Source organism: Pomacea canaliculata, linkage group LG14 (genome assembly GCF_003073045.1).
Source record: "Pomacea canaliculata isolate SZHN2017 linkage group LG14, ASM307304v1, whole genome shotgun sequence".
NCBI classification, from domain to species: domain Eukaryota; kingdom Metazoa; phylum Mollusca; class Gastropoda; order Architaenioglossa; family Ampullariidae; genus Pomacea; species Pomacea canaliculata.
Genome location: NC_037603.1, coordinates 12666452 through 12685235, shown reverse-complemented (window position 1 = coordinate 12685235; position 18784 = coordinate 12666452). Strand labels below are relative to the sequence as shown.

Here is an 18784-nt window from a genome sequence, read left to right as displayed (position 1 = left end):
GTAGTTCTCTGCTTGACTCTCGCTGATGCCAGTCGATGTCGGCCATGACAGTTTTGGCGGTTGGAAATCTGGAACATCAGAACTAATCACCTTGATCGACCCCCATCTTGCCTTCTCGTTAATTAACTTATTTCTCTCCCCTAACGCACTTTTTGTTTCAATCGCCATCATCCTTATCACTATCATCATGACAGACAAACACAACCATGGTAATTATGATTTAATTACATAAAACAAAATACATTTACCTGCATAATCGTTAGGGTCGTAAGGTTTCTGTATTTCATCAGAGTCGACGTATGCATTACCACTTGCAGATCTCTTTCTTCTGAGTGTTTCCCATCCACCTCCCGTAAAATCACTTTTTCTTGTGGTATCTTGGCAGTCAGGACACTTCACATGCAAATATTAAAAAAGAGCATGTCACTGACAAAATGTCCATTGCAACATCTGTTTGATTGGTTATAAAGTAGAGGAAGATAAATATGATGATGATTAGAAGGATATTTATGACAAACATGTATTATTCGGATAGGTGAAGTCAGTTTTTTTTAAGTGTCTACACATATATATCTTCATTTCAGCAAAATAATACCATATACCTTTGTTCAGCAAGTCAGCTACGAAAGAAAATCTCTTACATTCATGTTAAACTTAAAGAGAGATTAGTGAACCAAAAAATTAGTCAAAGCTGCTGTTGTAACTTGCAGGGATAAGATAGAATAAAGGACAGTGAATAAAAGTGCAGGAAAACAATCCAGCTAGATGATGACACTTCAAGGGTTGAAAACTATGTCACATCAGTCCCCCTTCCCCATCCTCAGTGTTCAAATGCAAAGTTCTGCTGATGATGTTTCATTGCGTATTCGTTGTGTGCTTAGTAAATTATTGAAACAGGCACTTATTAAAAAAGTAAAATAGCAAAAAAAAGATGTTGTTAGCTTTTTATAGGATTCATACATTGGGTTAGAAATGACATGTGAACAGTTCACTGCACAAAAAACAATTTAGATCAAACTTGTTTTGTTTTTTTTTTTTGCTTCAAGCATAAAGTGTCTTGCACAAACAGCCCCGCAAACACACCAAGATTGGCCCAGTGTCGGCATTAGCTGGGCGCGTTATTGGCTCCAATATTGGTATTTCCTTGGTTACAATATTAACCCACGATTGGGAGTGAAAACTGGCCCAACATTGGCCAAAGAAGGGTTTAAGCCTGGACGAATCTCGGCATTCCATATACACCAACGTAACGCCTAGCTTGGGCCACGATTGATTCAAGACTGGCCCAAGACTGGGTAAAACCTCGCATTTACATAGCACCAATATAAAGCCTAGCTTGGCCCAATGTATAAAATATTGGGCCAATCCTGGCCCAAGCGTGGCATTGCCAAGATTCCAAGGACACTCCAGGTTTGGCCAAATTATGTTTTTCTTGGTATTAAGTCCCCATCAAATCCTCTTCTTAAACCTTTACTTTCTGTAGCGCTTAATGCTATCAAGCATGTAATGTAAAAAATCTATGTAGAAAGCTGTACTTTAGTTCACAAATTGTAACTAGACTAACATTAACTGTTCACTTGCAAGTTGCTCTTCGTGAGCAGAAACCATATTAGAATATTTTTCATACCAGCAACCACGCTATTCTTACATTTAGATGTCTTAACCACCTCAACACAGTAAATATAAATATTAACCCTTTTATTTTTAAACCACGAAAGGTGGGCTCGGCCTTTCATATGTATACATATATACAACACTCCTCATGAAAGAAAAAACCACACAAGCATATTAAATGCTTTTGTTTTTGATAATGCTTTCATAGGAATAAAAATTCCAATTAGGGCCTGTCTTCCTACGCTTCTTCACCCAAGTAGAATCCCCACCAGATCTTGGACAGAATATTTATGTGCGTTGCCTAGCACCAGCTACTCATTAGGCACAGCCACTGCTGCTTTCTTGCCATTTTTGACAATCTCGATAATGCGGTACATCTCTTGAAATCGAAAGTCATATCATAAAAACATTTTATCAATAGAAAAAGCTAGGGACATTTTGCTATAGAAGAACTTTAATAACCTGAAAAACTAGTTTTAAAATCTTATTTAATGTTATTCATAACTTTTAAAAAATTAATGATGCATTTCTATAGGATGTACTATAAAATGATGCGTCTCCAGTTTGCTGAGTGGGATTCGCTCATCTTTGCTAAAATTTCAGATATTGAGCGATGAATATATATCTGGATACTTTTAGCTTTAAAAACTTTCTACGATATGTGAAGATCTGTAACTGAAGATGGCACAAACACGACCACTTGCGTTTGTCGTGAGGGAGCGGTTCTTGATACATATATATATTCACATTTATTTAGACTGATAACTATAAAGATAAATATAGTTATAAAATATTTAACACAAAGTAATTATAATTACAAAACTTTTAGCGAATGATAACTTGATAGTCATAAATATTCATATCAGCAAGACTGGTCAATGCGGTGGCCACGAATTTCGTCACAAGCAGTGGTGGGTTAACGGCTTTGCCAAGCTTTGCAATCTCCCCATCGCAGATCGCGTTGCACGCGCACCATGAACTTTGGCAAACGTTTGTTTAAGAGATGCTTGGCAATGGGCAAACCAGTGTTATAAGTTTTTCCCAAGATTGGCCCAATCTTGCGTGTTTGCTGGGAAACACCTGCACACTGCTGGGTAAAAAATGTGACTCACTCAATGTCCTTCAAAACCATTAAAAAACATGACTGTGGAAGCTCCCTAAGGGTAGTTCAGAATGTAATATCATATTCAAACTTCTGACAAAGAGAGTAACAAAAATGGATTTAAGATATCTGTTAAAACCGCAACATGGGCTGGTTTCCATGTAATGTCTCGAAAATAAGTGCCTGTTCTCGAGTGGCAAATGACATAATCTATTGATATCTGCAAAAGTCCGCGAGCCATTTCGGCTGGTCTTTAAGAGCACACGACGGCAAATTGCTGCCTCTATCCACATCAGCTTTCTTCCGAGCTGTGAACAAGTTAAGTTTCCTTGATTTTGTCATCATTTTTATTATATCAGCACTATCCAAATTATTTTTTAAGTATTTTCTTGGTTCATTTTGTTATACTGACCACACTGATCGGTAACAAATGCATTTTGTTATAATGAGCCTATGTTTTATTTAAGTAGTGTGATTATATTATTTCCCAAATGAGGTAATAATTCCGTACTAAGAATAATAGAAACACAGTTCTATTATGTCATTGATTATGTCATTAATATTCGTTCTCCCAGATATTTTCCGGAACGAGGGTCATTTTAACAGCAAGTGGATAAATAGGTGAATAATAAGTGAATAAAGAAGTGAATAAGTAAATAATGACTAATATTGGAAACCGTTAGTGCGTGTGCCATTATGTCTCCTTGGTAAGCACAGTTTACAGCTCCACTGCCGTCGTTACTGCACGTGCAGTATCGAGGCACGTACGAGTCCCCCATTTCTGGAGGTACAATCCTGAACAAGCTTGTACTGTCATTGTTTCTGAAGCATTAAATGATGTTCTGGAGTTAAAGCATAAATTCACGAAATCTTAGTGTGTTTAAACATATAATATCATTCACATTGACAGTAAACCAAAGTTATCTGAACGTAGAAAACAACAAAACAACAGTGATTACTTCCAGGACTCTGTGAAATCCTCTGGTACATCGTCTGCAGGCATTGTGTCCACAAAGCCAGACCGGTGGGTCAGGTCGTTGTTGGGGTTGTTATCAAACGTCCCGCACAAGCCTCTTCCATTGAGGTAGTCGGTGCCAGGAACCAAGATCTCCAGGTTGAGATGACCACCAAACCATGCCGATGCGGTAATTTTAATCTCGGAACTAGATGGAAAATACAGCTGCCGACAAAAACAATATAAGCATATTGTTTGTGACAATAGCCGATACAATGTCGACAAACACATTAAATGTGCTTAAAAATTTCTTTATAGTTATTAAACTATAGGTCATCACCCAGATGTATGAATGTAAAGAAACACTACTCTTAATAAGACACAAGAACTGCGTGCTACTGTCAAGCTTTCATTGTCTCTGATACCCAGGTCTATAGTGAACGAGACACTTCTAGTAGTTTGAAACTTAGTAGTCTTTTTATCAGCTGTTACATGAAGGACCTAAGACTACTTCAATAAGGTAGAAGCAAGAAGCAGACAAGAAGTGGCGGCTGTATTAGAGTGTATTAGACGCCATCTTGAATGTAGCTCAATGAATCTACATCCGCTGGAGCGATCCGTAGTCTATCAACAGGGCCTAGAATATAAACTCTTTGAATCACCACTGGGCCCATTCGAACGACATCATCAAAGGCCATGGGAAAAAAATGCAACTTAATGCACGAGCCCAGAAAAGACACGAGGATGGTGAACCTGTCAAGGAACCTTCTCAAGTAAGAGTCAGAAGGACTTGGAAGCCACAGTGTCATTCAAGTGAAATATTTGTCCTGTAATAAAAATAACAGTGACCAAGAAAAAGAGGGAGAGAAGAGAGAATCATAATTGAAGATGAATTACTATTATCGTCGATCCATCCGTAGCTTGAAGTATGGTCGTGCCTTCTCTCAGACGCCTGGGCACGCTGATTTCCGGTGACCCAACACTTCGGCCGTAGAAGCCATGATTGCAGCCATTGACTCTGATCAGATCGTCCTTCTCACGAACCGCAACTCCACAGACACAGGTTACCGCCCTGCTTCGAAGCTCTTTGAAGCAAGGCCACGTCCGAATCTGAACCTGAGTGGTAGGAAACCAGGAATGTCAAAATACAAACTTATCATTTATTTTCATTAGGTATGAAATGTTAGAGTGAGAATGTTAATGTCGTAAGCGAGAACGTTGTTGTTGCAATGTCGATGTTGAATTACGTGACTTTCTCTGTGTGTGAGAGAGAGAGAACTGACAATTGATATCTTTAATATCATTGGCATCATCCTTCAGACAAGGGAAGATTTAACCATAATATTAAAAAAGCAAAGCATAATATGGAAACCAATATCTAAAAATGAATGTTTTCATTCCGTCAGAATCCAGGAATGAGTCTGTGACCCCAGCAGGCATTACAACTAAAAATATAACTAGTACATTACTCCGTCTTGTAATACAGACATTCAATCATATATCCTATGTAACACACACTGTTATATTTACATTGCGTGTAATGCGGAAGACTCATTTGACTATCTCAATATCCCTGAGAAAGTGAAAAAATAAAAACCTTGACAATTGAACCTTAGTAACTTAGATTGTATTCCTCAGCTTCAATAGCAGAGCACAAATAAAATAAACCTTGAGCTGTGTGAATGACTTCTGCTACAACGGTAGGAAATAAAATAGAGGTATTCAGCTGCACTTTACCTCAAAGTCCCTTTGGACATTTTCGTAGGCAGTGTAGTCACCCACTTTAAACAGATGAAATGTTCTGAAACAAATAGAACTGCTGTTTTCCAGAAATTTCGACATTATTCAATTTTATTCTAAATTAACTACTACATTAGACAAGCAGATTAAATAAATACTACAGTACTAATGCTACTTTATTTAAAAATATATTGCTTCTGACCTCTTGTTCTCCAGTCCTGTGATGTGTGGATCTGTTACGATGCTGCAGAGCTTTGAATCCCTTTGCTCAACATCAACCTGTGTGATGAGTATCAGGTAAAAAAAGACAATAAAAAGCATAGATTTGTTTACAATTTCGATATTTCGTGGCACGCTTAGCGAGCCTTAATATATATATAAGAACAAGAGAAGCAAATGAAGATATAAATGGGTTAATAAAGTTGAGAACGGTAAGTATATATACACAGAAATTTAAAATATTGGAATTTCATTACCATCTGACGGAGATCCAAACTACTTGTATCTTTAATCCTAACTGTGTGTTAATGTCTGTATGAGTATGTATGCCTGCCCTTGTGAGCGAAGAAAAATTTCTGTCCTGGGTCTCCTCCACAGAAAATAAAGTCTGTTTTGATTTGATTTGATGTGAAGTACAAGGGCGAACACGAGAAAGTGACAGTAAATCATGTCTCCTTTTTTTAAAAAGCCCGACTTAAAGAGCTTTCCACTCATACTGATACAATCTGACCTCACCCCGCACACTGTCGCAGGGAAAGGTTCTTACAGATATGTACCATGTAGGAGTAGCATCTTAGAACACATTGCTCTGTGGGTAAATGAATATACAAGGGAGGCAAGTACTGGAACCTTTATGAGTTGTTTCACTATAGGTTACTTCCCTTTAACAGCTGAACAAAAGTCACCCAGTCAGCTACAGTGTATTTCGTTATGTTTGAAAGTAAGTGAAGGTTCTGTGATCAAGCGCCATGTTAAAGTCGGTTACCGGTTACTCAATTCAACATGAATTTGTACTCAAACAACCAAACATAAAAGAAAACAGCAAGTAATATTTAAATTCTAATGTATATTCTAATAAAATATGTGTTTCTTTGATGCTTTAAATTCGTTAATATCGTCTAAATAATTTTGTGTCTATTTCTATCATTTGACCTACTTTCCGATTTGTGAAATCTCTGTCGCATACAATCTTTCATTCAATTTTACTATCAAAAAACAAATCCTATATTTCTTAAAATTTACACTACGTAAATGTTTAAAAAATGATATTCAAAAAGGAGTATCATAGTTGTCAATGTTGTAGATCAGTAGATATAATTTTTTTTAAATACCTGTCGAAATTTCATCCGCTGTGTCTACAGAACGCATTGCAGGCTTTCGCCTTATGTCGGGAACGAGATTTAGAGAGCATTATCAGTGAATTAACAGACTAATTATACATGTTTATACGCAAGCTTTCTTTAAAGAGGTGCGGGGAGGTGGTAAAGGAAGAGGTATTTTCACGAGTGAAAAGTGCGCAATAAAATCACAATGATTGCAAATATCTACATCTGTAGTAAGCAATCCGCTGAGCGTTAATATACTATGTTTATTTATAGGGGACACAATCGCACTAGTTGTACTTTCTGAATTGATACAGCAAAGTCTGTTCTGTGATTTTGTCAAAAGTCACAATGGACTTTACGAACTGCTGACCTGAAAATAAAATATGAACTGTTGGGGGAAAAAGGGAAACCCATTTAGATTACGCATCTTTGATATTTCTTTACTACTATTATTATAATATTTTACTTTTATCACGTGCCTATATTTTGTACTGTCTTGTGTTAACCTTGCTGTACTATATGTTTATGTGTGTAAAACTGCAAAACTAGAAAGGGAGAAAACAGGTTTTGCCACATAGTCTTATTTAAAATTACGATGCTCGTTGCTGTAGTTCACTTTATTTACCTGTACCGAGGGGATCTTAAAGCCTTGGAATATTTGATGATACGGCGAAGGGTCCGCGACGACAATATTAGCAAAGGAGACCAGCAAGTCCTTGTTGCCATCCTGCATCTGAGTCTTGCTGGGCACGACTGACACCGTCGTTGACACTTCTTGAAGCGTGTTGTTCCAGTTTGACGTGCATATTGAATACCTGCAATCGCTTGGCACTACCACGGTGGCTTTAAAAAAGCATTCACACACATACAAAAGCATTCAATTTTTATCCTTTCCAAACTATATTTAAAATTCTCTGAATCTAGCTGTAAATTTAGATATTTCTGTAGGACAAAGAAAACTAATTATGAGATGAGGGCAGTGTTATCAAAGTGAACGACGGGAAATTTATCTGGTCTCAACTAACCTTGACCCCGGCCTGCAGAACCATCGACCAACAGGAAAATCAGAAGACAACATTGATCATCTGTCCCAGGTGAGTTGCATAAGACAGGAAGTGTTGACCTTATGACCACATCTTGTTTGTCTTCATCAGTACGTATGGAGATGTGAGAGGGATCCGTCTGTGTAAAAAATGGTTGGGCTAAGACAGATATGACGGTAGAAAATACTTTCTAACTACAGGAACAAGAAGCCTGCTCTTAACTCACAGCGGACAACTTATCCTTTCTTTATTATTGCAATCCCTGCTTAAATTCCCCTTTTTCTCTATTTGATATGGCTGTGTTTAGCGAGAGGTTTGGCAGTCTACATGTAATTTACAACCTCAACCTGTTATGGATACTTACTTGTATTCCAGCCCAGTACGTCCCAGCGCTCTCCAGCCAGGGTCCTTTTTTTATCGCATTTTGCTTGTAAAATGCACGCACCTTACAACAAACCTGTCAAGGATTCGAATGAGACTTTAATATGAACATGACCACAGAAAGTTATGAATCTCTCTTTCTCTGTCACCCTCGCTTGTTCTCAGGAATGGGTGGGAGGAAACAGGGTTTACTTTATTGTAGAGAGGGAGATGCAAGAGAACATTAGGATGTGGGCGGGGACGAGAATTTACAATGATAAACCGGAATCTAGTGTGTTGACACTGATTGTAAAAATCCACTTATCTCACAACCTCTCGAAAATCTGAAGTCCCATGTTTAAAGAGCTTTCCAACTGTTCTCTCTCTCTCTCCGTCCCTCTCTTTCTCTCGTTTGTTCTTTCTCAGACTCAGACTTCCTCTCTTGTTTTCTCTATTACTATTTCGCTCTTTTTTCTTTGTCTTGCCACATTCGTTACTGCCATTGTAAACCCTACTGTGCTTTCGGGTACCTATGCATGTCTCACAAATCTTCCATTTTGTTGATCTCATTTTAAACGTCAGCACAGCATATGTTAGTTGACCTCCTCTACATTGTCTCATTTATCACCAGAAGAACGACAGTAATTCAATAGAAAAATAATAACAACAATAAATGCTGTAATTATATCTCGTATTTAATATTGAAAAAAATATAACTACGTCCTTCTGTCACGCCCTACAATCACTGTGTTGTCTGCAGTTAACATGTTATTATAAGCTCACATTCTTGTTGAGGAGACCCGCCAGTTGAGCCCCATCCAGTCTCGCAGATCGCCCTGGCTCACTGACTACTTCTGGCGGCACTTTAGGGTCCTCCAGGCATTAAACAGCCAGACGAACTCAAAGGCTTGATCCGGGTCGTTGCCGCTAAAGGTCAGGTCACAGGTGAAGTAGAAGGTGTTTCGTTCTATCACAGGTCCCAGGAAAGTCGGCGGGTCAGTCAGCTGTGGGTAGGTGTCTGCCGATAGAGGAGACAGCAGAGCAACTGATGGACTCTCATGGTAAGTAAACACGCTTCCGGAATTAGCAGACAGTGCACGGGGACGTAGCACGTGACAATTACATTCAGCGAAACTCAAAATGCCTTTGTCTTTCTCGCACCATACGAGTTTTTTCTTGGCTATGTCTCTCAGAAGGATGATCGCATACTTTGTAGTCTGCCTTAAACTATGTCTTACTAAGATTTGTTTCATTACACAGACGCTCGGACGTCCATATATTACATTGATGCATACAAGAAAACTGATTCACCCACCTTTGCAGTCGGGCGGAAGACCTGTAGGAGACCACTTTCCAGCGGGACATGGTGCGTCCTTTCCTGTAAAATACAGCAAGTGGAGATCTTAAGAGCTAACACTCGCTTGTCTTACGATACATCTGAACTATCATACCACTTACATAGCTAATACAATACAATCTGCGCTCAATACTCTCCCCGTCTGCTTGATGCATGCAAAATCATTTTTTTAAATTGAGGTCCAAATGAAACGTGCATGAACGGTCGGAGAAATATTCAGACAAAAGGATGTAAACAACAATAAAACAGTTTTTTAATTACCTGCACAATACGCCATCGGGCAGGCTGGTGTTGGATGTAGATAATAAATGAAAAAACCCTCACAGTTCTTGACCCCGATCTTCACGGCCTGTCCACAACACGGGGTGTAGGAGGCGCCACCAGACTGGAAGTTCGCGCATGCTCGCCTCGTTTGGATCCCGTCACTTACAGAGGGGTGAGTACCATTCATCCATATTGGAACAGTCGTCCCGCACTGCACAAGAACGCATTGTAGGAGAGCATGAAATGAGTCTGTTTGTGCAAGATAGTTACAGGCATTGCAATATATTGTCTTTTCTTCTGTAACATTGTTTTTTCGTTGTGTAACCAGCCCTATCGTGTCATTAAGTGTAAGTAGAATCTTTTTTATGTGTGAATAACATTTTTTCTCTCCGATTGACAGACTATAAAAATCTTCATTTTCCTACCTTGAAATTATTGACACATGTCTCAGGCATTTTACTCTCAGCATCTACCACAAACCGGTACCAGCCCGCGACGAGGTCAATGTCACACAGTGGAGGCTCTGGGTAGGTCGTCACATAGGACACACTGCGGTGAACGTCCGTCAGGTTCTGGTAGTTTCCATGGAGACAAGGGTCAGGCGTTGCCTGGGCAGCGACATCTAGACATGTACAAATAGAAAACTGATAAACATCATCGTTATCATTCTGTTCATTGTTAGCATTGCTAATGGTTAAATTACTGTCACTGTAATCATGCGGGGGTCAAATTAGTTTTCTGTGCTTATTTTAGATCGCCCTGGCTTTTCAACATGAATTAAAACAAGTACAGTAAACACTTTGTGTTCAGACTTTCTAAAATCCACAAAACCAGGTCTGGTGTGCTAGTAGCCCCCCGCTGGACTCTCGTCACGATATCGCGTGAAAATTCTTATGCAGGACCTACTATAGCCGGCTGTTGTACAATAATTCGCTGCAACGAGGGGTTCGCTGAATACCAGGCCAGGTCGTAGCTGATAGTGAAAACAAGTATAGTCTACTTTCCACAACCACGACCTAAAATACCATTAATTTCAAGTTCGTTTTTTTAAATGTTGCAAAATACAGTTTTCAAAATCAGACCGTGTAATTTTCTATTTCATTCTCTCATTCGCTCAGTCATGCTTACTTATCATCCCATTACACTTGACTGAACAATGATATAAAAACTAACTCCAGATATGAGCATGTGTCCGTGATTGTAAAAGAAATGTTTCGGCCTGATTTCAACAAAATCTTGCAGTAGACCGCAAATAGTCGGTAGCAAGAATTTCTTTTTTGAACACGTGAAACAGACAATAAAGAAGATGTCGCTGCTGTGAATAAAGATCATATTTGTTCGATATAAAAATGTTAAATTAACAAAGTATTGGGAATTTTAAATTAATTTTCATTAAATTTACCAATTTCTTAATAAATAATACTTTCTTTATAAACACATATGGTAGCTGACAGCCAAAGAAAACATTGTTGTGAATTGTATGATTACAGTACATGTAAACGTTGTGTTAATAATAAGTACGTAGATGTATGTTAGGAATAAGTATATCATGTTGAAAATGAAAAACTCCGTTTTCAATTTTGTGTAGAAATCGTGTGATCATATTTATTACTTAGATTACTATGATGATCTTATCATTACCTCTTTTAATGAAGACAAGTACGACACTATTTTAAAACTTACAGAATCTTTATATATCACATTTAATACTTTGCCCGATACTTTAGTTGACACTTTGAGAACCAGTGCTCTTAATTGCATGAATACATTTGTCAAGAGGATTCAGCTAACGGTCATTGTGTTGATCAGTAAAAACAATAGAATCAGCCCTTCACTGCGCCTCCTACTCAGGACAATTAACCACAAAGCAACCAGGAACATAAAGTGCAGCAACAAATAGGATGAGTGGTTCATCAGCGCAGTCAGCTCTGTTCTGTACCATGAAAATATGTTTTATTAAAATGTGTGAGTTTTTCTAGCAGTACATGAACCAGTCTGTATCTCAACAGGATTACATAAAATGCATGCTTGCTTTTGTATCCAATTATGCCAAAGTACAGGGTTGGGCGCTTGTTTATGCTCAATCCTTGTCGGGCTTCTTTAGGGATATACATATACCTCTTCTTTTGTACCCGCTTCCCGGCTCAATGCTTGAGACAGGATTCTTCACAAAGTGCGAAAAAGGTAGAAAAGCCGAGAAATGGAGAAACGGCAAGTCGTTATATACGAGGGTAACATAATAAGCAAAAGTTATACTTTTTTACCTCTAGCCCTCAGTCTAAAGAAAAGGAAACTGAAACACTACTCCAAAACGAATTAAGAACGAGAAAATTAAAGAGGGAAAGCACGATAGATGTTAACTCCGGCACCTTCAATCTCTGGTCAAAGTTTTGGTCAGTTTATCATAAAGAAACACGCTGATCTCGGAAGTTTTTATTTTTATTTTATAACGTTCTTTAATATTATTATCTTTCAAAAACTATCTTCTTTCGCAATCCTATCTGATTTGAAATTCTAGCATTTATTGTAATTTTTATCTGCTCGATGGCAAAATGCCGGCTGACAGCGGGTCATGCGAATTGCTGGTCTTGAAAAATCGAAAAATGAACATGCCTTTATAAGGATTAATAATGTTCTATCTGATTCTTAGTATAGCAGGAACATTTGTACATGGTCATGAGATATAACAAAAATAATTATACATAGATGTAAACAACAACAAGCAAACATACACTTCGTTAATACAAGTTCATGTTATTTTACACACGCTTACCAAGTTGATCTCAAAGCAAATCATTTTCTAAAGATAAAAAGATTTAGTATAAAAATATTTTAATGCATTAAACTCGGTAGCTCTTTTTTGGGGGTGGTGGTGGGAGCAGAGAACTATTACTAGTCTCGTGTTTGATGGACAAAAATTAAACCCCACAACTAGGATGTTGACCATGTCGATGCATCTTAACTCAAGCACCTTCATTCCATCTCATCTCATTGTTTCGGCGGATTGTCAGAAAAAAAAACACGGCAATATCGGATTTTTTTAACGTTCTTTATCATCACTATCTGTTGAAGAACGATCCTCTTTCGCAATCCGCAGTTCTGGCAATTACCACAATTTTTGTCTGCCTGCTGCGCAAAATGTCCGTCGACAGTGTATCACACAAATTGCGCGTCTAGGAAACAGTCGATAGAAATACTGTTTAAAAGCTACTCAAAATGTACAAGATTAATTATTTTAAAGAATTAACGTACTGTGAAGAGCTGCTACAGCCAGTAAGAGCGACGGAGCAACCCAGTTTGCTGTGTGTGAACACCACATGTCAGGATGTAGAAGCAAGCTGCGTGCTAGCTGTCCTTGGATGATGCTGTTGACGCGGAAGAATACACCGTTCGGTCAGTTTGCGGAACTAGATTATGTTATGCCAAGAATCTCAGTGTGCAAGACCGTATTGTAACGACTGTAATGTATACAAGGCACCTCGTTAGCCAATTGTACCAAAAACTGTTTTCTAGATAAGTTAGTATGTAGGAACACTTTGACAGGTCTCCGATAGGTATCGGCGAAAAAAGAACAGGCAGTTCTAAAAATAGCCTCTGGGAAGTCCCCGATCTTAATGCGTTGCCTCACGTGATTGTCTACCATTTACTTCCTTGTTCTTGTAGGCATGGTAACAAGACGCTAGGAAAGCAACTTTTGCCATTTAGAGATTACAATTTTATAAGAAATTGTCAAATGTAAACAGAGAGAGAATGAGCGATCGACACTTTGGATTATTCGGACGTTCAAAGTCTGCAATTATCGTGTTAAATTACTTTTCAAAACCATGATAAATGCAGACTGTCAGTGTCCGTTGTATAGGCGAACACTTACACTAATTTGCTAGAAATAATTCTATCGACTCCAAGCCCCCAGCGTACGTCCCCAATAACGAACTGAAGGTAATTAAGTGTCAAGAAAATTATTAACAATCACGAGTTTTTACTACAGAATTCACTAAAGATTCAATGACTTGAAAATTGTACTTATTGCTTGTTTTCTGAAGTCATGTTACGATCCCCTGGGGACAATACAGGTATCATAAGTCTCTACCTTAACACAACACACACAACACACATTCGCCACTTAATTTTCTCCACACACGAATGTCTCTTGCCAGGTGGAGGACTCTCAGATTTTCTTAACGACCGTTGTTTCACCCATTCACCAGCAGTGACACGCTTGACACTGGCATGTCGTCACCACGTGTCCCTCTCGTCACCTCGAGGCAGTAACAACTGACCAATCGACACATCGTTAACACCTGATAGACAGTTGGTCATTGTGACTAACTCCTGCCCACTGTACCTCCTTACTTACCCTCGCATCAGTAGCGCGTCAGTAATCGCGTCTATACTAGTAATCACTACTGTGTCCAGTTGATTGCAACAACACAGGTCGCTGTCGTCCTGCTAGGTACATCTCGACCAGCACTAGGTACATCTCGACCAGCACTAGGTACATCTCGACCAGAACTAGGTACATACTAACGTAAGCGGCCAGCAATTCTCAGGCACAACTGATTCCAGGGGGATAAACAGCGGTGAGACATTTGTGCCCCTTGTCCATCCCATCGGCCAGGTGCCGCCAGAGGGCGACTGTTGTGTCCACCTGACGTAGCGCCGCCTATCAGCTGACCCTTTCCCCTTCTACCCGTTTAGCAGCAAGTTCGATCGACTTGTGTAGGAAACAGAAGTGCAGCATCAACCCTGTGGTTATAGGGCTATTCCTAGTTATCTCATGACACAGCTGTCTTCGGTGTTTCTTCTACTCTATCTTCTGTCTATCACACGTTTATTTAAATGTTTATGTAAGAGCGAGACGGCAAAAGACATATATAAACTTCGTGGTTATGAGTTTTAATGAAGGTACTCCTACTCATCTGTGATCTTTTGATGTTTGTTGTCTCCTACTCATCTGGGATGTTTGTTACACCGTTTGCCTCTGTTTAGGATTGTTCTTCAGTTCGTGTGCTGCGTCATTTCCTACAACAGACATCTTCCTCCAATAACGGCTTCGGTCTCCAATTCTTCCATCTTTGGACTTTTGACTGAACTTGATTTTGTGTTTCCTTTACTGACACTTGTAGTTGTGTAAGCATTGGGGACCAGTGTGGACTATTGTACACCAGAGTGGGCCAGTATGGACAAGTGTGGACCGTTGTGTCTAAAGTCTGACAAAAGTCATGTGAGACAAATCAGCGACAAAGCATAGAGGTAGTGGTCACACATTATTTGAGTATAGACCGAGTAATTGTGGATATAATTAGATATAATAAAGCTAGTGGTCACATATAACTTGCGGGGTGTAGTGCATGCTCCGGAATACTTACATACCAAAGATGTCATACACAGGAATGTGAAGGGTAGCCATGTTTTATCACCAGGTAGCCTACAGGTGTGTCTCACTGACCTCCACAACTCTCTTCCTTCTGATCGTTGTAAGGCAGCCTGGGTAAGTTGTTTGTTGTTTGTTTGGTTATCGCTTTGTAAGATTTCTTGTATCTTGTATTTTATTACTAGTTAAAGGTTGACTATCGTTCTTTTCACATCGTTGTTGTCAGCTTTTCTTTTTAGATGAAAGACACTGATCGTTAGGGATTACCTTCTGTTGCCTGCTTCCTGAGTGAGCGGTGTTATCTTCATCGGTAGCAGCGCCTCTTTCTTTAGGTTTAGTACTCGGTCTGTAATCTTACTTCTTGTGATGTGAACTATCGAAAACAAACACGTGTCTTTGTTTGCTGGATGAGGTCTACTTTGCTTTTGCATTTTATTGGCTGCCTTCTCTCACTGTCGCCCCTCTATTCCTTGGGATTCTGTAGTTTTCTGAGAAGATACAGTCACCGTACATGATCATCGCTTTCCTGACAGACGACAGTCGCTGTCCATCTTCATCCTCCATCCACATGACGTCACTGAGGGCTAACATCCCGTCAGAAATGGCTGATTGTGAGATTTCGTGTCATGACATGTCACCGTGAGGGTATAGTGTGTGTTGTGACAAGATGTTGGCAAACTGTAACAGTGTCATGTGATCGTGGAGTAGTTATTCTATCCTGTCATTGCTATTTATTGGTTTATTTGCTGTCTGCTGTATATTTATATTGTCAGCCTGTTGTTTGACTTTGTTGAAACTGCGCACGTGTTGCCTGTTGGTGACATGACTGTTAAAACTATTTTAACCACTTAACAACAGTCTGTACCTTTTTTAAACTAACAACAAAAATCTTTATTGAAACACTCGGTGTAAAACGTGTGGGCGACATTTATAAACGATTTGAAACAACATTTGTACATCGTGTGAATGTGTTTGTGTCAAACAGTTAAACTTGTAACATGTGTTGTATAAATGAGCCGCTAGTGTTTGTTGTGTTTACATCAATAAATCTCTGAACTCAATGAAGCGGGTTTTGATGGACCACTCGTGTCTGTATTTAGTCTCAGAGTTCTGTCCCCTTTGTTTACCAATGACAGTAAACAATAACAGACTGAACACTTTAGTGCACGACACTGACATTACAGTCTGATGAGACTCTTTGACAGCACGTGTACAACATCTTATACACACAGTGACACAGATATCACACTGGTAGACTGACACACGCACGGATATGATGACACACACACACACACACACACACCTCTGAAACAGACAAACTTGTTGACACTTGTTGTTTTGTGAACAGAGACACGGACATGTTGATGAAAAAGTCTGTAATGACGTCATATCTTTTACGTCATAAGGTGATGACGTGGTGATAGACTGAGAGTAAAAGAGGACAAACACTTGGTGTAAGAGACTGACACACGACTACAGCAGGTGACAGATGTGTCAGTGTCAGTGTCAGTCACCTTCTAGCGGCTTGTCGTCAGTGTAGACAATCACAAGTTGTGACGTACAGCGGGACATGAGGTCAAGTCGGGCAGATCTAAGTTTGTACCGTTGTAAATACTTAGATCTAATCAAACCGTAATCAGGGTCCTCCAGGCAGACGACGACTTTTCTCTCCAGACCACGAACACGATGTCCACACGCCACCCACAACACGTCACTGCGGGCCGTGGACACGTCCTCGATGTCATCATCCTTCATCACCTGCACTGGGATACCCGCTTCTTGCAGTCCTGTCACCACACCCGACTGATCAGTAACATTATCCCAGTACAACACCAGCACGTCTCTCCACTGTAGACAGGGTGGTGTTGTGCCGGCACTGGTAGAGGTCAATGTTGTAGATGTTGTTGTGCTTCTCCCTGTCAATATGGATATTAACAAAAGCATCGTGACGTCATCACGTACACTGAGAGACACACGTCACTAACACAGTCTTATTTACAAGACTGTTTGTCACGCATTTGCTATTTATCACATTGGTAAGTGTTTAACTGTAAACAACGTTACACTACACAATACACATACCTACCTGTAACACTAACACGGAGACTGTGTAGGAAGCTGGCCACCTCACGACCGCACGTCACACAGTCAACTGGCAAGCGTTCTGAGTGACCCTGACCTCGGTGATACAATCGTGTGACTGGCGGGCCGTCTGTGTGGTCGGGCACACCTCGCTCACTGTACGGCCGTACATCACGGTGTGTAGTGATCATCGCATCCTGCTCGACTTCCATGACGACAGCCGGAGGAGAGCGGAGGGGTCTGGTTAAATATTCCACTTTCCAGCTGGGGGGTGAATTTTGATGGAAACAACTTGCTGCCCACAGATGGAGACGAGGAACTCGTGTCTGCAGCAACTCACACAAAGTCTGGAATTTCTTGATTCTGTAGACATGACGGTAACATAGAATGTAGCTACACGAGTTACACTGTGTACTATTATTAGTGTGTGATTCTGTTTGTGTATCATGTGTAATGTTGTTACCAATGATGTCATCGAGGAAGTGATGTCACAATAATAAATAGTTTTGATCCAGTAAATGCAGACAGCATCTACCAATGTGTCTAATATATTGATAACACGCTGTACAACTCACACTTCATCAGCGATGACGTACAACGACACTCCGCTCGCCGCCTGTGACAAGTCGTTGACGGCCTTCTCCACGTCACCCCCATCAAGGTCGTACTGCAGGAGGTGAGGCTGACCGGGTGATACACCTGCTGACTGTTGTGTCTTTACTGTCTGCAGCAACAGGTGATACAACATGGTGCACGCTGCACGACTCCCCCACCACGTACTGACAACGTAGACGTGGTGACCACACCGCAGCCACTGTATGGCCATCAGCAGCAGCACCACAGTTTTACCTGTACCTGGCGGTCCGGTGACAAAGAGTGTGGGAGGCGCCGTGTGTAGCAGGTGAACTTGCTCCGGGAAGAGTGTTATTACAGCAGTGTAGCACTCTCCTGTCCACCACACGGCCTGACCCAGGGTCTTGACACTCACACGTGGAGGACATGTGCATGGCACAGTCACTGTTGTCGCCGGACCACAGAACCTACAACAAACAAATGTTGGTTTCTTGAACTCATCTTACTATTAAAATAAACATCAACTGCTGCGACAAACCCTGTATATTTAGTTATTTACATTATTTACTACAAGTGGCTTGCTTCATTTAGGAATAACTTTTTCTGTCTTTACGTACTCACGTACTTCTATAATAAGAAAAAAAATTAGAAGTAGTTTCCAAATTCTGTTTGTCCCTCTGTCACTAATGGTCTACTGTCTACTAACAGTTGTACATGTCGCGGTGAAGCATGAATTCTTCTCTCTAACTTTATTCTCTTCACCAATAAATACTGTCACCTCCGCAATCTAAAGCCAACCAGAAAAAATAGCTATTGTTACCTTTGTGAAAATAGTTTTTCTGAGTGAATAAACAAAGTAACCTGACATTACTTTTGCAAATTGTTAAGAATCTTCATTAAATATTTAACAGTTTTAACATCAGAGCTGAGTTGTAAGACCGGACGCTTGATGAAAGTGGCTTCATACACAGAATAAACAGAAGTGGGCCGACAAC

At 39.9% G+C, this 18784-nt stretch overlaps 1 protein-coding gene across 1 annotated transcript in view; it reads right to left on the bottom strand.

Moving 5' to 3' along the window:
- LOC112555122 (von Willebrand factor D and EGF domain-containing protein-like) overlaps positions 1-13192 on the bottom strand; it is a 70888-nt gene extending 57696 nt beyond the window's left edge. The window contains exons 1-3 of the mRNA XM_025223337.1: positions 13013-13192; positions 10186-10382; positions 9758-9971 (exon numbers count right to left, since the gene is read on the bottom strand). Of these exons, the coding sequence (XP_025079122.1) occupies positions 9758-9971; positions 10186-10382; positions 13013-13079 (478 nt within the window). The 5' untranslated portion in view covers positions 13080-13192. The remainder of the gene's footprint in view (positions 1-9757; positions 9972-10185; positions 10383-13012) is intronic.
- Between the last annotated feature and the right edge of the window lie 5592 nt (positions 13193-18784).